Here is an 18,880-nt window from a genome sequence, read left to right on the forward strand (position 1 = left end):
GTCAGCGTTCTGTCCCCACAGGGTGGAGTTGTTTAGAGCTTTTCCGAAAACTCCCAGCCCTATTCCGTTTCTCTGCTCCCACGCCCACTTCATCCCACCTTTGCCGAGAAGACAGTGGCTGGGTGGGACAGCCAGGAAGGCGCTCTCCTCTTCAGCTTCTAGAGCCTGCCTTCTGAAGAGAAGGCCTTAATACCAGGGGCCTTGTCTGCTCGTTGGGCTCAGGTTGCCTCCTTGGAAAGATAGCGCTAGATAAGCCTCCGGTCTTCCTCCCGCAGGCGTGTGCTTCACACATCCTGTCCTTCACTGCTCACCTTCTTTTCTCTGTTCCCCGGGTGGTGCCCTCCAGCGCGCCCCAGAACCGTGTTCCCGGAGCTCGGCCGCCCGCTGCCTGGCCCGGGGCCTCTGGACCTCCAGCGCCCTGACCCTCTCATTGTCTCCACCCTGAGACCCCGTGCGCGTCTCCTTTCCTGGCCCTGAAGCTGAGATGCTTCCCAAGGCCCTGCCCCAGCTGCCCTTCCTGCGAGCACTCCTCTCATGTTCTCCAACCTCTCCTGATGGTGTTAGCTGTTTTCTCAAATGTACTTTTTCCCCAGTTACCTTTCTTGTGGCAAAATACATATCTTACCACCTTAACCATTTCAAAGTGTGCAGTTGGGTGGCGTGAAACACAGCCTCAGTGTCGTGCAGTCATCAGCACCCTCTATCTCCAGGATGCTTTTCAGCTTGTAAACCTGGAACTCTGTCCCCATGAAACGCTCCCTCCCCTGCCCCTGGCACCCCCATCCTACTTTCTGTCTCTATGATTTTGACTGCTCTAAGTACCTCATACAACTGGAATCATGATATTTATCTTGTTGTGACTGACTTATTTCACTGAGCATCGCATACTCAAGGTCCATCCATGTTGTTACGCCTTTAATTTCTTTCAGCTCAAATGTATGTCTTTTGTTAGATCTTCTCTTGAGGCCCCAGTTTGTCTCTAATTACCTCTAGTAAGTCACCACATGACACCTCAAGCCCACCATGTTCCTTACCAAGCTCATTAAAAAAAAAAAACCTTTCTTCCACATTCTCCTTTTATTCAAAAAATTTTCTCTTTCTCTTTCATAAACACACACGTGTGCACACATGTGCATACACAAGGATCTTCTCTGCCACGGGTTTGCCCCCAGAGACTTTGGAGGCCTCCTTCAGTCCCTACGCCTGACCAGCCATCCCACCCCCTTCCTTGGGTGGCCTGTCTTTGCTGCTTCCTACTCAGACACATTTCTTGGTTCTTAAGTCCCTGGACCATTCTATGCACTTTATTCCTGGTCTGTCTCCACTCTGATTGCACAACCTTCCCCCGGCCCCCCAAATGACCTTCCTAAGCTCTGATGTGATTATTATCACTCGGTGCAGAAACCAGAGGCTCCTCACTGACAGAGAGTGAAGTGTGTCTGTAGATTACCCGCCGGGCAGGTACGGAGGTGACAGAGAAGTCAGGATTTCTGCCCTTGATCGTTTCTCATAGTGGGATATGGCCAGGCTGGGGCAGGAGGCGTGAAGACAGCGACACTAGTGTACAGTGACGAACTTGAGGAACACAGAGGAAGGAGAACCAAAGCTTGGATGGAAGAGGGAGATGGAACATCCTTGAAACGGAGCTGCCGTATCAGACTCTGTGACTTGGGCCCAGCCCACACCTGCCTTGCCTGATTCCACCCATCCCTGCCCGTGTGTCCAAAGCTAGGTTTATATTGGTCCACCCGCCATTGTCGAGGCGGAGCGTACCCTGTCACCTCCACGTCTCTGTTCATGTGCCCCTCTTCCAAGTCATAGCTGCATTTTTTTTTTCTTTCTCATTAATCAAGGCCCAGCTCAAGGAGCGTTTTTCCAGGATGCCATTTCTGAATCCTGTGATTACTTTCCCACGCTTGGGGCACTTGTCTGTCTGGGCCTTGTGTTTGAGTTGTTTGTGTCCCTGCCTCTTTCTTTGTCCTGGATGAGAAACCACTTGAGATCAAGGATTGTATTCTGGTCAACTGTGGACGGTCCTGGCTTCTGGCACAGCCCCCGTGGGGGGCTCCTTAGGAGGGGTTTGGTGAAGGATTCTGTTTTAAGCATTCAAGGGAATGCTTAGGTTTTGTAGGACTGAATGTGCGTAGACACAAACTCACACTCATCCAGTTGTGCCCCCGGCAGTTCTCAGATGCCTGCATTTGTTCTTCTCTCTGACCAGTGCTTGGAAAGAGCCATGAAGTTTGCCTTCGAGGAGTTCCAGCTCTGGTACCAGTTTGCTCTGTCTCTCATGGCCGCGGGAAAAGTGAGTCGCCCCTTGGGATGCGCCATCCTCGCTGTTAGTGTTCATGTCCCGGAATTCCAAGGGGTGATATCAGACCTTGGAGAAGTCTAAACCAGCTATTCGAAGCTGTCCTGTGGTCATTTGTAAGAGGGCAATCAAATTTAGTGATTTGGGAGCCGGCATGGACACACCATGGAGAAGAAAAAATCTGACATGTTTGCCTTCTACTGGCCCTTGTAACTTTGTCCTATGAAGACGGGCTTAAACCAAGCCTGCTTCTTCACACAGACCCTTTCACATATTTGAGAGCATAACTGTATTCCTGGAGGGGGACACCGTTAGTGGTCGTTAGCAACCTATCACATTAGGCAGCGTATGATGCTGGTTGAAAGCGTGGGCTGTGGAGTCCAGCTGCTGGGTTTGAGGCCTTGACCCAGGCCAGGTCACTTAGTACCTCCATGTCCCCCTGGGCAAAGTGCAGCATCACAGCACCTCCCTCATAGAACCGTTCTAGGTAAATGAGGTAACACCCGTGAGATGCGTGGACAGCAGCCCCCACGCAGTACACGCACGATAAAGGGAGGAGCCATTGTTCTTCTTGTTAACTCGGGCCATTTAGTGACTTAGTAAGTCTGAGATAGGAGATTTTTGGGGCCAAGTGGAGGCAGAAATTTAGGATAGTGTGCTCTAAAATTATATAGTTTATTTTTCATAATAATTTAATAAGCCTTCATTGTCTTTCTTTTTTTTTTTTTTTTTTCTTATTTTTATAATGGCTACACAAGTAAGGAAGAAAATGAGGGTGATTCCAGGGAAGCACCTCTGCTTGTTCTAACCACAGGTTACTCCCTGGTCACTCAAGAGCCCCACACTCTGGTTGTCACCATCTTCAGGCCTCCAGGTTGAAAAACCTCATTAACAGGCTTCCTAACCAGAACCCCTCAGGGAAGGCCTTAGTGTTTGGTTCCGTCAAAAACTTTTGAGTTTCACAGAAATAATCTCCTTTTGCCAAGTCTGCACGGGCCGTGAAGGTGCTGAAAGAGTGTATCCGTCTGAAGCCCGACGACGCCACCATCCCGCTCCTCGCCGCGAAGCTGTGCATGGGGTCTCTTCACTGGGTGAGTAGGGCTGGGGCCCTGTGCTCACAGGCAGCACTGCCAACCTCTTCCACCTCAAGGCACTGAGAGAAAAGAGAGAGTAGCAATCCATCAGCTACACAAAAACAAGGCTCTTCAGAGCCCGGGCCCCCAGGCCCCCTCAGGCTTCACCCACCCATCCTAGGACTGAGGAGAATCATGTTCCTGGGATACTCCAGGTGTTTCTTTTTCATGGGAATGTGCTTCAAAAGTTGAATTGGTAAAATAGAATTGGAATTCATACTCATGTAAGTCTTGCTGTGTATGCAGGCGGTACGGGACTGAAAAGGTTTATGTCACTGAATGACTCACTCTTAGCAGAGCTGAGTTGTTCTGTAAAGCAAAGAGTCACCCTCTACTCCAGCTCATGTGTAAACCAACCGTGCTCATTCCTCTTCCTTCATAGAGACTTTCCTCTTCAGATATTCTCGCACAGATTTGAATTGGGGACTAGTCTGGTTTGTAACAGGTCTGATACCTCAAAAATATACCATTTGAGTGGAAAATAGGAAACCCCAGACTAACCTACGAGGTAGTGGTACAGATAATTACCACGTACGATCCAGTTTTAATTTCTTTTCTTTAACTTCCTATCAAGATTAATTATAAAAAGAATTTGCTCAAAAGACCACGGTGCCTTGCTAAGGGTCTTCACCATGACGGTCCTTGCTGCCTGTTTTTTTCCATTTATCCTCACCCAGCAGGACAAAAGTAAGCCTTGTGAGAAAGTGTTCTACTTCTGCTAAATTTGACTGGGGGAAATATGGAAGGAAAAAGACATTTTGAAAGAGCAGGCTCTCACCTGAAGCTCACAGCTGTGAAGGTGTCGTGTGGTCCGTGCAAGATGCGACCATTTGGCGCCACCAGCGAGGGAACAATGCAGGCAGGCTCCAGCCACAGGCAGGGGAGCAGGCCAGACCCTGCAGCTTTGAAAATGCCAGTTCCCAGCCATGACTCTGTCGCGCCCCTTCCAGCTATGGCATTGTTCATGACTGTCACATAGGTCTCTCTAAAGCCAAAAATAAACCGGACTCTTTTTTTGTTTTTTTTAAAGATGAGCCTAACAAATCTTTTCTTTTTTACATTTTTATTATTAAAATTTCCAAACTCCACAAAAGTAAAGAGTATAATGAACTCCCGGGTACTCTCACCCAGCTTCAGGGACCTCAACATTGGCCATATTTTGAAGGAAGGAATCTTATTATTTTGGCTTCTAATGAATTGTGCCAAAGGTCTTATTGTGGGTGTAGTTTACAGGTGCACATTTTCTCACTGGAATCTGCTGATGCGGGGTCCCTGTGCTGTGCGTTGTAAAATAAACGGGAGTTCTGAACAGCTTGTAGAAAAGAGAATCCAAACCTAAATGTATTCTTTTTGTCATAAAAAAAAAAAAAAGAAGGACCCAGACACAGAAAGTTTCAAGGAGTTTATTTTATATATATATATATATATATATATATATATATATATATATAAAATTCACTGAATACCTAACACAGCCTAATTATACAACCAATTAGTAAAAAATAAAGATGAAAAAGATGGAACTCCCCCCCCGCAACAAGAATGAGAATGACTTTGGAAAAGAAGGTAAAAAAGCAGTAGGGAAAACGTTAAAGAAAAAAGGCAAGGTGGGAACCCTGAGGACTGTTGGAGAGACTCAAATAAAGAAAACAGAATCACCACAGTGGAGTCGGAAGATTTGGGAGTGATTTTCACAGTGACTCATCAGAAATCTGTTTTTGGCAGCAGATGCTTATGGGAACTCATGTTAGAAATTCTGCAGGTCATTGTTGTTTTTAACTTGTCTGGTTTTTCAGTTGGAAGAGGCTGAGAAGTTTGCCAAAACCGTCGTGGATGCGGGAGAGAAAACGTCAGAGTTCAAGGCCAAAGGCTACTTAGCTCTGGGGCTCACGTACAGTCTGCAGGCCACTGACGGTGAGAGAGGCCCCACCCTCTGGGATCTGGGAGCCACAGGGCTGGGCTGCCTAAGTCTGCACTGCAGGGTTCCCACAGTCCCCACAGAGGACTGTCGCAGGAGGCCACATACTTTGGGTCACCCGGGCGTGCCATCATGTGGGAACCTGCTGCTGCTGCCCTTTTTGCTTGGACTGGTTGGAGAAATCGGAGAGCAGGGACGAAGGTCCTGGGTGCCGGGTGCATTGTGCTGGTGGTGCAGAGAGTGCCCAGCTGACAGGCGCAGGGCACCTGCTGGGAGGTGAAGGTGAGCAGGGCCTTGAGAGATGGTTCCCCTAACCCAGCCTGTACCTGTGTCCACCCCAGCACTTGGCTGGGCTGTCCCTATGAGAGGAGATGTTGTATCTTAGGCACAGGAATGTGGATGAGTTTAGGGCCAGCCTCCTCCAGGAAGCTTCCCTTGATTGCTTAGGATGCCCCTTCTCTGTCAGTACATTTTAATTCACAGATATATACACATGCAGTGCGGCAGCTTACCAAACACTCATGCGGTCGCATGCATTTTGGATGTACGTAGAACTTGGGGACTCTGGCTATTTTTTAAAAATCTTGATTATGTTTTGTATCCTTAATGAAGTTTTCAATTATATTTGCAGGAAGTATAAATTAATAAATTATTTTCCTGAACTCTTAATATTTCTTTAACATTTTATTGTTAAATATAATACAAATGTAAAAAAATTTTTTCAAAAACCAGCGTATAATTAATGAATTATTAATTATTAATCTGTGTAATCACGACCCTGCTCAGGAGGTAGAACCTTGCCAGCCTCCTGGGGAACTTTTCATGGGCCTCCTCCCCATCACAGGCCCCCTGAAGAGAAAACACTCACTGACTTTTATAGTATTCGCTTTCTTTTTCTTTTTTTATAGTTTTGCTATAGTTTATTTTACAGATTACCCCAAAGCCTTCTCTCCTCTGCCGTAAAATAGCAGAGACCTTAGAAAAGTTTTGCATTATCAATTGGATTTTCAGTAATGGCTTTTTTGGCTAATTTTTCCTGCACACATGATAAGCTACACCCCCCAGCACCTTGTTTTAACTATAGTAGACTTTCAGTGAAGTGTGAATGTAATGCCATATATTTATCCATACAGATTCCTAGTTCGGGTCCTACCCCTCATGAGCCCTGTAGCTTTGGGACAGTTGCTTGACCTTGTTGATCCTCCTCTTGCATTCATGGTTCAGTTGGGTCACCTGAGGTTCCCTCTAGCTTAGTCACTGTTGTTCTGAGTTCGCTGTGGTTACAGCCACATCTGTCTCTGGGACGGCCTTCCCCCTTTCCCAGTGGAATGGCCCCACGGGGATGTTCGATAGGGCCTCTCCAGTTCCACCTGCAAGCAGTTCTTCCAGGACTTTTGCTCTTGCCCCAGTAAAAAGTACCTTCGTAGTTCCCCTGACAGACCCGAAGGGCACCATTTCTCACATACTCTCTACAGGGGACTTGTGGGCTCACAGCAAGATGGCCTCACACTTTTCAGCTGATTTTTTAGTATCAGTGTTGAGGGTTTGCCTGGTCTCTCCCTTGTGTTTACATCAAGGTATTAAAGGTCCTGGCCGTTGTCCAGTGTGACCTGAACAGGCCTTTTATGGCATCAAGCTAGTTCCCTTGGCCCAGTATCCTAGCTGCTCAGTGCCAGAAGGAACTCTGAGGGCTGTCTCTAGTCAACACCATTGGTACTGGAATCTCTTCCCGTACCACCCAGTAGAGGCAGTCCTCACCCAGAAGCCACATGCCTGCGCTTGAGAGAGCAGGTGTGCTCCTCTCTGGAGTTCCCAACTGGTCTTCTGACAGCAGCCCCCGGTGCCTCGGGCATCATGGTGCCCGGCCAACTCATACTCTCCTCCCCGGCATGGCTCTGCAGTGGTGCCCACTGAGTGCGCGTGTCCGGGGTTGGCCTGGGCTTCATTGCCCGGTGCTTGGAGAAGACTGGGCACGCAGGCGCCAGAAACATGTTGCTTTTGATCCAGTTGAATGTATAGGTTTTATGATGAGCTTTGTATTTGTCAAAAGCTCCCTGATCTTCCATGCCACTGACTAATTGAACCCTTTTCTTAGCTTCTTTGCGAGGGATGCAGGAGGTCCTACAGAGAAAGGCGCTTCTTGCATTTCAGAGGTGAGTGGGAGTTCATCTTTTCACTCGGCTGTGCATAATGACACCAAAGTATGATAAGTATAAAAAGAAGAGATATTTATAAAGATTATGTAAACAGTGTTTTCCCCCTGGGAGTCTTTCATCTTGTGCACTGAACATAGAGTATCAAAACTTGCTGCCTGACTTGTTGCCATGTAATCGGCACCCTTACTCTGTTTATCCATTTGGGTACGTGTTGTTCATTCCTAATAAAATGATTTCAGCTCTAAGAAGGTGGATACTCTGGATGTCTAGGGAGGTGATTCCTTTTATTAAAAGCAATTGTCATCCTCTAGAAGAGAGATCATTCTTTTCTAGCCTTTTTTTTTTTTACATGTCATGCTGCAGATTTTTATATGACGAAATGAAAAAAGCCAGACTTCAGGACAGTTTCCAAAATGCTATGTTACTGGTTTCTAAAATACTGGTTAATGGCAGGTCAGCAAGTCTCGGGACCCTGCACCCTCGCCGCGCTCCATAAACCTTGTGATTGTCTCCATCATTATGATTTTCATGAAATTAGGAGAATGCCTTATAATTAGAGAGTGCTTGAGAGCTCTTTCCTATCCCTTCTTGAGCCTGATCCTCATGCCAGTTAACGCAGACGGAACAAGCCGTGCGTCTTCTGCAGGTAAGGGACCGAGATGCACAGCAGGGTAAAAGAGCTGCCAGAGTCGCCAAGCTATTGAAGTCAAGACAGAATCACAGTCTCCTGACTCCCACTCAGCTTTCCTTGTCCCTGCTATACCACGTCACTCTAATTTTGTTTCTTACCGCAGGTGTAATAAAGCACCCCCAACGAGTCATTGCCTGAAAGCATAGCCCCATGATGTCAAATCTTGAATCGGTATTGATCCTGCCACCTTGAATACATTTGAGTCACATTGACTTCTTGGAATTGTATTAAAACTTAGTTACTTACCTGAAAATTTCATGAGGACCTCTCAATACCTAATAAACTTCATTCAATTCCTTTCCTTCGAAAAGGCACCTGGGGTTGCCTGCAGATTTGTCACTGTGCACACGTCCCTTTTTTCATGAAATCATTATCACTTGGCTTCAGTGACTGGGGGACTCTTGTCTCGTTTCATTTTGTTTCCTAGCAGACTTGCTGATGGCTTCTTCACTTTGCCAGTCCCAGACCAGCTAATGGCACAAAGTACCAGTTGACATCAGCCAACAGACCTCCTCTCTCTGTGCTAAGCTTCTGTTAATGTTCTTCAGCATGGAGTGTGGAAGCATTTCCATTTCAAATGATTTGGAGTTTTATGTCTTCTAGTCCTAGTTTGTCAAACCCACACATGGATGCCTCCGAAAGCGGTCATCACATCTGTTTCACTTTCCTTAAATCAGCACATCTTACCAGCTCTCTAAAAACAGCCATGGTGGTGGTCTGCCTTGAGCTGCCAGAATTCGTAACTTCATGTTATATAACAGCCATTCCATTGGCCTGAAATTCCTTTCTGTTCCTTTTTTTACTTAGGTTTCAATTCAGAGAGATTTTTTTAAAAATATTAGTTCATGGGAATAAAGAGTAATAAAACCCTGCTAACCTACACGATTATCTTGGGGAAGGCTAACCTAAATTAGTATTTGTGTGAAATAAATAATATTTTTCAAAGGAATAAAATTATTTTGTTTTTGAGTACATTCATTAACTGGAACTATTCTAGTACATTGTAGACTTAAATCTATAAGGGAATGATTTGAAGTAAATAAGAATGATTTGTATTACTTCTTAAATGTAAGTGGCTATTTAAAAACCACTTGGCTGAGAAGTACTTATTTGCTGTGTGTTGTAAATCTTCTCCCCACAGTTCTACTGTTAAGGCTACTATCGTTTGACAATTTTTTGTTTAAAGAGAACGCAGTATAACTCAAAAAAGATGGGGTCGGGGCTCCTGGCTGGCTCAGTCTGTGGAACATGTGACTCTTGATCTCGGAGCCCCACATTGGGCATGGAGCCTACTTTAAAAAAGGAAATGGATGGGGTTATAGTTATAGCACGTGAAAATTAACTCTTAATTATAACCACAGTCAGAACTCAGAAAGATTTGCTCTCTAGTGGATTCGAAGAGGCAATTTTTGAAGACATCCCAGTTGCATGACTACATCTTAATCCTGAGACCCTCAGCTGTTTGCTGACTCATACACTCAGCCCAAGCAACTGAACCAACTCATTTGCTTGGTACAGAAGTATCATGAAGAAAAACAATGCTGTCTTCAGAGCTTTCTGAAGATGCACAACTGATCTGAGTGCCTACTTCTAGGGGCTCTCACATCCTCCAGAGAAAAGCAAGCCTGAAAAGAGTCAAGAGCATGTTTCAGCAACTTGACCCCCCATGTGCAGAAATCTGGGCTCCTCCACAAGGAATAGGTGACATGGTGTCATTCGTTTGCCATACAAAGTGGACACAGGGTATCCAATCTCACTCTTTTTTCCTCTCCTCTTCTGAGCTTGAGTTTAAGTTAACGTGGTGTGTTTTGTGGGCATAGAGTGACCAACCATCCCGGTTTGCCAGGAACTGGGCAGTTTCCCAGAATGTGGGACTTTCCATGCTAAAACCAGGACAATCCTAGGCAAACTGGGACAAGTTGGTCATCCTATGTGTGTAACTAAGGGGAGGCTCCTGAGTAATAGCTTTCATCAGGTTTGTATATTTTTTTTTCTTAATAACACACTGATCTCATGCCCACTAGAATCAGGACTAAAGGGACCTCAAAAACTGACTAAACAAGATAGCAGGGTGATATGATAGGGAGTCCAGGCCTCTAGATTTCATTTCTGGCTTTACCTCTTTTGCTGGATGCTCTTAGACAGGATGTTTAATAGTAGATGCTTTATAAACTGTAGTTATTATTGTTACAAGGTATGTGTCTTATGGACCAGGTTGAAATTGGCCAGCCTTCTCTATATTCTTGGTTCAGCTCTAGAGGATGTTGGAACCAGAGTCTAGGGAAGCACTGGAGTGACCTCAGTGCATTCTGAGTTTTGCAGAATGGGAGGTGGTCTGGGAGGCCCATGCATGCTTTCCAGTAACAGCCTGGCATACCTCTCTCAGGGCATGCTCCCACTGCACTGTAATGATCACTTTGGGTCTCCCCCTCTGTGAGGTAGGGAGGAGCTCCTGAAGGAAGGACACTTGTATTATTCATCTCCAGCCTTCCCGAGTGGCTAGAACAGGTCCTGGCTTCACAGTACGTACTGTATAATGTGGATGGTTGGATGGATGGGTGGGTGAATGCGTGACTAGGGTGGATGGATGGGTGGATGGATGGATGGGTGGATGAGTGGATAAAGAGGTGTGGATGAGTGGATAGATGGGTAAGTGGATGGATGGATGAGTGGATGGATAGGTGGATGGATGGATGGATGGATGAGTGAGTGGATGGATGGATGGATGGATGAATGGATGGATGGATGGATGGATGAGTGGATGGATGGATGGGTGGATGAGTGGATGGATGGGTGGATGAGTGGATGGATGGATGGATGAGTGGATGGATGGGTGGATGGATGGATGGATGAGTGGATGGATGGATGGATGAGTGGATGGATGGGTGGATGAGTGGATGGATGGATGGATGGATAGGTGGATGAGTGGATGGATGGATGGATGAGTGGATGGATGGATGGATGGATGGATGGATGGATGGATGGATGGGTGGATGAGTGGATGGATGGATGGATGGATGGGTGGATGAGTGGATGGATGGATGGATGGATAGGTGGATGAGTGGATGGATGGATGGATGAGTGGATGGGTGGGTGGATGGATAGGTGGATGAGTGGATGGATGGATGGATGGATGGATGGATAGGTGGATGGGTGGATGGATGGATGGATGGATGAGTGGATGGATGGGTGGATGAGTGGATGGATGGGTGGATGGATGGATGGATGGATGGATGGATGGATGGATGAGTGGATGGATGGATGGATGGATGGATAGGTGGATGAGTGGATGGATGGATGGATGGATGAGTGGGTGGATGAGTGGATGGATGGATGGATGGATGGATGAGTGGATGGATGGGTGGGTGGATGGATGGATGGATGGATGGATGAGTGGATGGATGGGTGGATGAGTGGATGGATGGATGGATGGATGAGTGGATGGATGGTTAGGTGGATGAGTGGATGGATGGATGGATGGATGAGTGGATGGATGGGTGGATGAGTGGATGGATGGATGAGTGGATGGATAGATGGGTGGATGAGTGGATGGATAGGTGGATGAGTAGATGGATGGATGGGTGACTAGGGCAGATGGATGGATGAGTGGATGGATGAATACATGAATGGATGGGCAGATGGATGGAGGTGACAGATGACAGATAAGTGGACAGATGGTTAGATAGATGGAGGGACAGATGGATGGATGGGTGACTTGGGTAGATGGATGAATAGATGAGTAGGTGAATGGATAGATGGGCAACATCAGTGAGTCAGCAGTCTAATATTTCTTCCTTTCCTTATGGAAGAGAAATTGACTTAATGGATATGGAGGTGCTTTGACAAGAGAAGTGCTCTGTGAGTGTCCCTGTGGTGACATTTTTGGGTCTCTGGGTTTCTCTTAGCAGCCTCACCAGCTACTCACTGTGTGGGAATGGGATTTATGAGGCTGCTTCAAATCCATGTGCAGAGGGGCATCTGGGTGCCTCAGTTGGTTAAACGTCCAACTCTTGATCTCAGCTCAGGTCTTGATCCCAGGGTCATGAGTTCAAGTTCCACGTGGGGCTCCGTGCTGGGTGTGTAGCCTACATTAAAAAAAAAAAAAAATCCATGTGCAGAGTCCAGCAGGCTTGCAGTTTTCAAGATCACTAATGTCCTTCCTCTTGCCTGCATCAACTTGCTGATTTCTGCTGAGCGGGTTTTCTGGGGCATGGCTTTGCCACAGGAAGCATGGCTCCTGAAGCTGTTCTGCCTGACTGAAGCAAGTTTTCTGGAGTCTACATGAGCTCATCACTGTGCACTTTTTCTTGCTTTCTTGGGCATTCTCCTTATCTCTTTGTTGCTCTCATAGGCTAAAGTGGTCAGTTTAATTCATTAGCCGAATTATTGAAGTGAAAGTTTTCAAATGTGTATGTTTAAGTTGTGTCTCCTTAGAAACAGGACAGTTGGATATCCAGTTGGCAATTCTTCAGAGTTTGTCCTGACGCACCCCAGAAATGCTGAGATTTCTATCACTTCTGGTTTGTTCCTGTCACAGTCAGTGCTGTGGCTAGCAGTTAATCATTATTTGAGGAGGCCAGGGTGGGCCCTTTGGTCAGGACTACCTTCACCTACTTCCTGAACTCTCCAGGCCATTGCCAGCTTCTCTCTTGGTTGGTGTTGGGCAGAGGCAGCCATGATTTGATTTAACTTCATTTATGACAACTCTAAACTGGGCTGAGAAAATTATAGCTCTGAGGAATATTTTTTTTTTTTTGAGGTGTAGAAACCTGGCTTTATCAATTGTGAAAGAAGATAAGATAAATAATGCTAAATAATTCAGAGTCTCTTCATAATTAATTTTGTATTCATTTTCCCTGAGTATTGGGAGAGACAGAAACCATGACATTCCAATCTCACTTTTTATGAACACGGAAGAAAAAAAAATTCTTTGATGTACAAATTCATGGAAAACCAATACTTGTAAAATAATAAAAACCGGAGGCCACAGAGCAGACCTCCGGTAGGAATAAGACATTTAAAAGGGCAACACAGGCAACTACTCAGTTGCCACCTCTTAAACTAAGGCTGTGTCCTGAGGCAAGGTCATTACTGAAGTCTCCCCAGGAATGGGAGTTTAGGGGCTTTGCTATTGAGATTAACAAAAGGACAGACCCTCCCCACCCACCCCCCCACCCACCCCCACCCCCGCCACTACCACCACCAGCTTTTCCCCACGCCCACCCTGGAGCTACCACATTTGCCTAAACAAGGCCCTAATTGTTGGACTTGGCATATTTTCTGGATGCCAAATACCTGGAAGGCTTTTGAGCCTTTTTCTCCACAGCAGGATGGATGGTTTCAGGAAAAGGCCTTATTACTACAGAAAACCATCGTTGGCATGTTTGATGCAGTTGAATCCATAATGATTTGGCTTCCTTTGTTATCTCGATTTGTTTTCTGCTGGTAGAAGATCCTCCTTTAATCAGCGAGTGTTGACAGAAGAGCGTGAAGGGTTGTTTACCGTCTGCCCCCCCCATTTGTAATTAGTCTGCCCCAAAGTGCCTTTTAAAGAAAGCAAAAGTTCGTTTTTCTCTTCCTCCCCGATTGTTAGACAGAATTATGTCTTGCACATAGTCACATTTTGAGTTACTCTTGGTGAAATACAGTTGACTTCTACATAAAAGCAAGAATGACTATGTTTGCCATCAAGTAGGAGGCCAGTACAGCCTTTCCCCATCCACTGTCTGAGGCCAGTTAATAAAAACAAGCCTAGCATCCGGCCACAGAGCCCTGCATGTCCCAGTTACACAGACGACATTAGTAAACTGCATGGAACTTAGTAAAAGCTTCAAAAGACTGAACGAGAACCCTTCTTTTCTTCCCATGGTTCAACAAAAACCAAAATCTCATTTTACAAGCAAAGCCAGGTCTTTGATTTTCATATAGTTTCTCTGAAATCCAGAAATTTGGATGAAGTAGCATTAAGGCCAAGCCAAAACTTAACCAAAGCAGCCGTCGCCTTGCCAAGGACACTCATAACCTCCCCGTGTCCCAGGATGACACGTGGGCCTCTCCTGCTCAGCCCAAGGGGAGGCGCCTGTGGATTCTTCACCTCGGGCTCCTCCTCAGAGCCAAGGATCGTGGGCTGCTATTTCAGATGCCAGAGAAAACACAGAGCATGCTCCTGTTTCATACCTGCACACAGTCATAAGAGGGAACATGCATTACCCTTGTTAGTGGACCAAAGAGAAGAGTTTAAATGAGACATTACGTAGTCAAATATGTGGCTTTGGTGTAAAACTGCAAATGTGAATACTCGTTGACTAGGAAAGGTAAAATGGCCTCTCTCGTGTACTAATGGCCACCAATACTTTTTCAGGGCCCACAGCCTGTCACCTACAGATCACCAAGCAGCTTTCTACCTGGCTCTGCAGCTTGCCATCTCCAGACAGGTCAGTTTCTCTCATGTTCCCTAAACTTGGTGCACGCTCTGTCTCCATGCAATTCCTTCGGCAGTAGCTTGTCTTCTCTCATTCACCTGAGACGGACCTGGAGCCGGGGTCTCTTCTGAGGGGATGGTGACTCCTCCCAGCACGGCCACCGGTGTTTTGGTCAGTTTGAGCCTCTACTGGGAAGATACCGGTGTCCCAGGTTCTGCTTTAGGAGATTAAGTCCACAGATCTGGAGGGTTCAGAGGGTAGCATGGGATGCAGCACATGGCATATGCCCGGAGCCCAGGAGTCCCCAAAGAGCCTTTGTCCCTTACTGGCGGGCCCAGTGCTGAGCTACGTGGTAGGGAATGAGCCCCTGGTTGTCATAAGGAAGATGCCAGCAGGCAGGGGTGAGAGGTACCCGCTTCCTTTATAACATGTAGGAGATAGGGACCATCTCTCCTTCAAATACGGGACTCAGCAGCGTTCTCCTTGCTGGAGAGGCAAGCTCTGCTGGCCTTCATCTTCCCAATGGCAGCTTTCAGAAGCTGCCTTTGCCATTCTCATCCCCTTCCAGCTGCTCGGAGGCTCTGGCCGCATGCCTGTCTGACCACCAGGTGCAAGACACTGGTGGTAACCCCAGCACAGTCCTGAGTGCTGACTGGGGATGAAGCAAAGATCAGCCCCTGAGACATGCCATTCCCCGGGCAGGCCCGGGCTGTAGGTATGTCTCTGACTCCCCGCAGGCCTGGGAATGGCGTGGAGGAGTGACTTCCAGTGGTGACCCGGGGCCTGAGGAAACCAAGATGCATCCTCTGTACAGGCCCTGTGGCCTGGCATGGTGGGGCTCACAGCTGGACCAACGGGGAGCTGCTGCTGCAACAGCTCTGCACTGGTCCCCCCTCCCCGGGAGCTTCTCTCACCTTCTTCGCAAAGCCTTCTTCGTGCGGCGGCCTGCCCTTCTTCCTCCTGCTCAGCTCTCCTGTTCAGGATCTGTCTTCCTCCCTAGACTTTAGGTTCCACGAGGGCAGAGGCTCTTGTCCATCATCCTCATCGCTTTACCCCGGCAGCTGGAACACTGCTCGACAGGTGTTAGGCATTGGGTAATGCTCGTTCAATGAAGGAACTAGCTCGGAATTCCTTCAAGTCAGCTAGCCCTTAAGGAGGGCTGGTCACCCCTGCAAATCAACACCATGAGTATACCTGCCTTTCCACCCTCCTTGTAGCAGCAGGCTGAGTGCCGTTCGTTCACAGAGTGGGTGGTTGCCCCGAGGAGAGGATAAGTGAATGGGGCCTTATGGGTGCTGCCACCATCTTGGTGGGCCCACAGCATAAGGCCCACACTCTGTGGGACTGTGTCCCTGCTGGGCCGGGGCCGGGGCCCTCTTACCTTCAGAACCAGTGCCGTTTGAGCAGGAGAGGACAGGAGCGGAATCAGAAGATCTAGCGGCCACTCTTGTCCCAGTCACTCAAAAGCTAGATGGACATGCTCAAGCCTGTCACCCCCCGGGACTCGGCTTCCTCCCTATAAAGGAAGGGCTGGGCTGGACGAACCCTCTCCCGGCTGTGACCCCCCTGATGCTGTGGCTCAGTGGCAGAAAGCCTCCGTAGCCAGCAGTTAGAACTTAAATCCGTCAAAAATAGGATTTCAGAGAGGAAAACGAATAGGTTTGGGAAGTCGTGGCTTCTTGCTAACAGAGTGAGGTTCCTGACGGCTGAGAAGAGGTAGGAGAGCGGAGGAAAGATCCAACGTGGGGACTGGGTTTGGGGGCTGGAGACAGGAAGGAGTCCCTGGGGTGGCTGTGTAAGAATGCTCCGAGCTCTATTTCGAAATCCAGCGTCAGGTTCTAATTCTCCCTGGTCACTGTTAAACCTGCATGGCGTCTCGGGATCCATCATGTATGCATTTTATCAACCCTGGTGCCTGGATGATTTTGAAGAAAGTCTTGAACAGCTCTTGCATTTTAAAGGTTAAGGTTGTCTCTGCTCCTGTTTGAATTTGGATACATCTGTCTTGTATGTGGCATTGCAATTTGTTTCTTGGATGGCATTATTTTGGGTTGTAGTTTGGAAAGGTGTGGGGTTTTGTTTGTTTGTTTGCATATTTCCTTGATGTCTAATGGAGTGTCCGGGACGAAGGAACTTTGGAGAGACTCACAGGTGTCTGATCGTTTGGAAAGCTCTGTTTACGGTTTTGTAACTTACTGTGTACTTTGGTTCGGTAGTACCTTAAACAATGAGAACAGTTCAGCTCAGGCAGTTTAATTCCACTAAGAACCTCTGGCAAGTTGCATGTGTCTCCATTGAGAGTGAAAGTATCTTGGGCACAATCAAGAGTGCATCAGTTTTGTGGAAAAGAGAAATTGTGTTTTAGGGAGAAACAAAAGATTTGGTATTGGCAGTCTTACAGAGAGAAACAGAGCCTCTTGCATCACTCCGTGGGTCACACTATCGCTTGAAGAGGACATCTGTTTGCATGTCTGTGGTTAATATCCTGGGGCTGTCACAAAGATTAGGATCTGAATGTGGCACAGGGTGAAATGACTTTTGATATTTACAGAGAATCAGTTAGTTATTGAAGTGGTAGCTTCTCTCATGTGTGCGCGCGCGCGCACACACACACACACACACACACACACACACACGCACATGCGCGTTTTAAAATTCTTTTTGATTTTGTTTTAAACCAGATCCCAGAGGCTCTGGGGTACGTCCGCCAAGCTCTTCAACTTCAAGGTGATGACGCCAACTCCCTGCACCTTCTTGCCCTCTTACTCTCTGCACAAAAGCATTACCACGATGCTCTGAATATCATTGACATGGCCCTCAGTGAATATCCGGAGAATTTTATGTAAGTGCTCCTACTCAGAAAGCTACTCACTTTTACTCCTCCCCCTTCCTTCATTCTACTTTAAGTCCTTCACAGATATCCTGAGGATAAAGAGTACAAACTTGCCTTATTCTTGTTTTTGCATGATATTTGGAAACAAACATAGCCTGTCGGGTCACCCTTATTAAGTTAAAAATACCTTATCGCGTCTTTCCCAATGTGTACCCTTGGTGCACACTAAAGATGGAATTTAGATGGATGGTGGATGAACATTTTTACTGTAATAGTTTTACATTTTTAAATGTACATTAGAAAAAAAATATACCTGCGTATCAAAGTGTGATTTGACAGAAATTATTGGTCAGAGGGAGACGACAGGTGTTTTTAAATGAGTTGTCTTAAAGTCAATTCGAAGAAAAACATTTTCCTATTTTGTTGGCGACTTCCACCAAGGTGCCTGACCTCCTTGTGCCTTGGTTCGTTCTCTAGGAACTAGAACTCCTTAAATAAATCAGTTCATCTCTGTACCTAAGAATTGCCCTTATAAGCTGCCATAGGCATGAAAGCTTATCTTCCCAACATTCCTCCAAATCCCTGAATCCAGGCCTGTCGGGGAGGCTTTGGGAGAAGGACATTGTCGTGTGGGCGTCTCAGTTCCCATTTTATTCGCAGTGGAGTAGCCTGGTAACCAGGACACAGTGGCCAGAAACAGTAAACACTGTGCAGGCTGACAGCTTCTAATTGTCTAAGTGGCAGGGTCCGAGGTGGCGCGGGGGCGGTGTGGGGCGGGGGGGGGAGGGGAAGGATGGAGTGTGGGCAGGGGTTCAGAACAGCTCTCTTCACTTTGGGAAATCAGCGCCTTTGGCTTTATTTCTCTGCCTCATCACCTCACTGTTTTTAATCAGTGTGTTTCAGCAGCTCTCCTTAGAAAATTGGTTCACCCATTTCCATTACAAACATTTCTTTGTCTTCAAATGAAAAGGGCACTTCTGTTCTCCCCATCGAGAAGATTCTCATTATCATCCAGGAAACCTCTGACTAGAGATTTCTTTTGTCGGTTCAGCTATTTGTGCCAAGTGCATTAAAGAGCTTTGCTGCATGTTTTACTTCGCGCAGCCTCACACTTGCTCTGTTACACACCGAGTGTACTTCTGGGCTTCATCCAAAGCTGGTTAGCCCATGGAATCTTCAAGCAGTCAAAGCACTTTACAGAGGACTCGGTCCTTTACCCATCAGCAAAGTACCTGATGCAATTGAATTCTGTTTCTCTCATCAATATTTATAAAGCAGCATCCCCTGCCTCCTACCCCCAACACCTTCATTAGACCTTAGATTCCAGCATGTGTCTCCTGTGTAGACAGCCCGGGGTGTCATCGTAGAGGAGGGCTTATTAAACTAATAGCCACGCCACGCAGTGAGCAGTAAACA

The 18,880-nt window shown here is 46.9% G+C and overlaps 1 protein-coding gene across 5 annotated transcripts in view; it reads left to right on the forward strand.

Moving 5' to 3' along the window:
- TTC7B (tetratricopeptide repeat domain 7B) overlaps positions 1–18,880 on the forward strand; it is a 249,804-nt gene that overhangs the window by 140,393 nt on the left and 90,531 nt on the right. For 4 of the 5 annotated variants that reach the window (XM_035727914.1, XM_035727915.1, XM_035727917.1 and 1 more), the window contains 6 exons: positions 2,222–2,305; positions 3,298–3,402; positions 5,241–5,358; positions 7,458–7,515; positions 14,571–14,643; positions 17,313–17,473. In XM_035727914.1, coding sequence (XP_035583807.1) covers positions 2,222–2,305; positions 3,298–3,402; positions 5,241–5,358; positions 7,458–7,515; positions 14,571–14,643; positions 17,313–17,473 — 599 coding nt within the window. The remainder of the gene's footprint in view (positions 1–2,221; positions 2,306–3,297; positions 3,403–5,240; positions 5,359–7,457; positions 7,516–14,570; positions 14,644–17,312; positions 17,474–18,880) is intronic. The other variant, XM_035727918.1, reaches the window with a different exon arrangement.

This window comes from Zalophus californianus, chromosome 6 (assembly GCF_009762305.2).
Source record: "Zalophus californianus isolate mZalCal1 chromosome 6, mZalCal1.pri.v2, whole genome shotgun sequence".
NCBI classification, from domain to species: Eukaryota; Metazoa; Chordata; class Mammalia; order Carnivora; family Otariidae; genus Zalophus; species Zalophus californianus.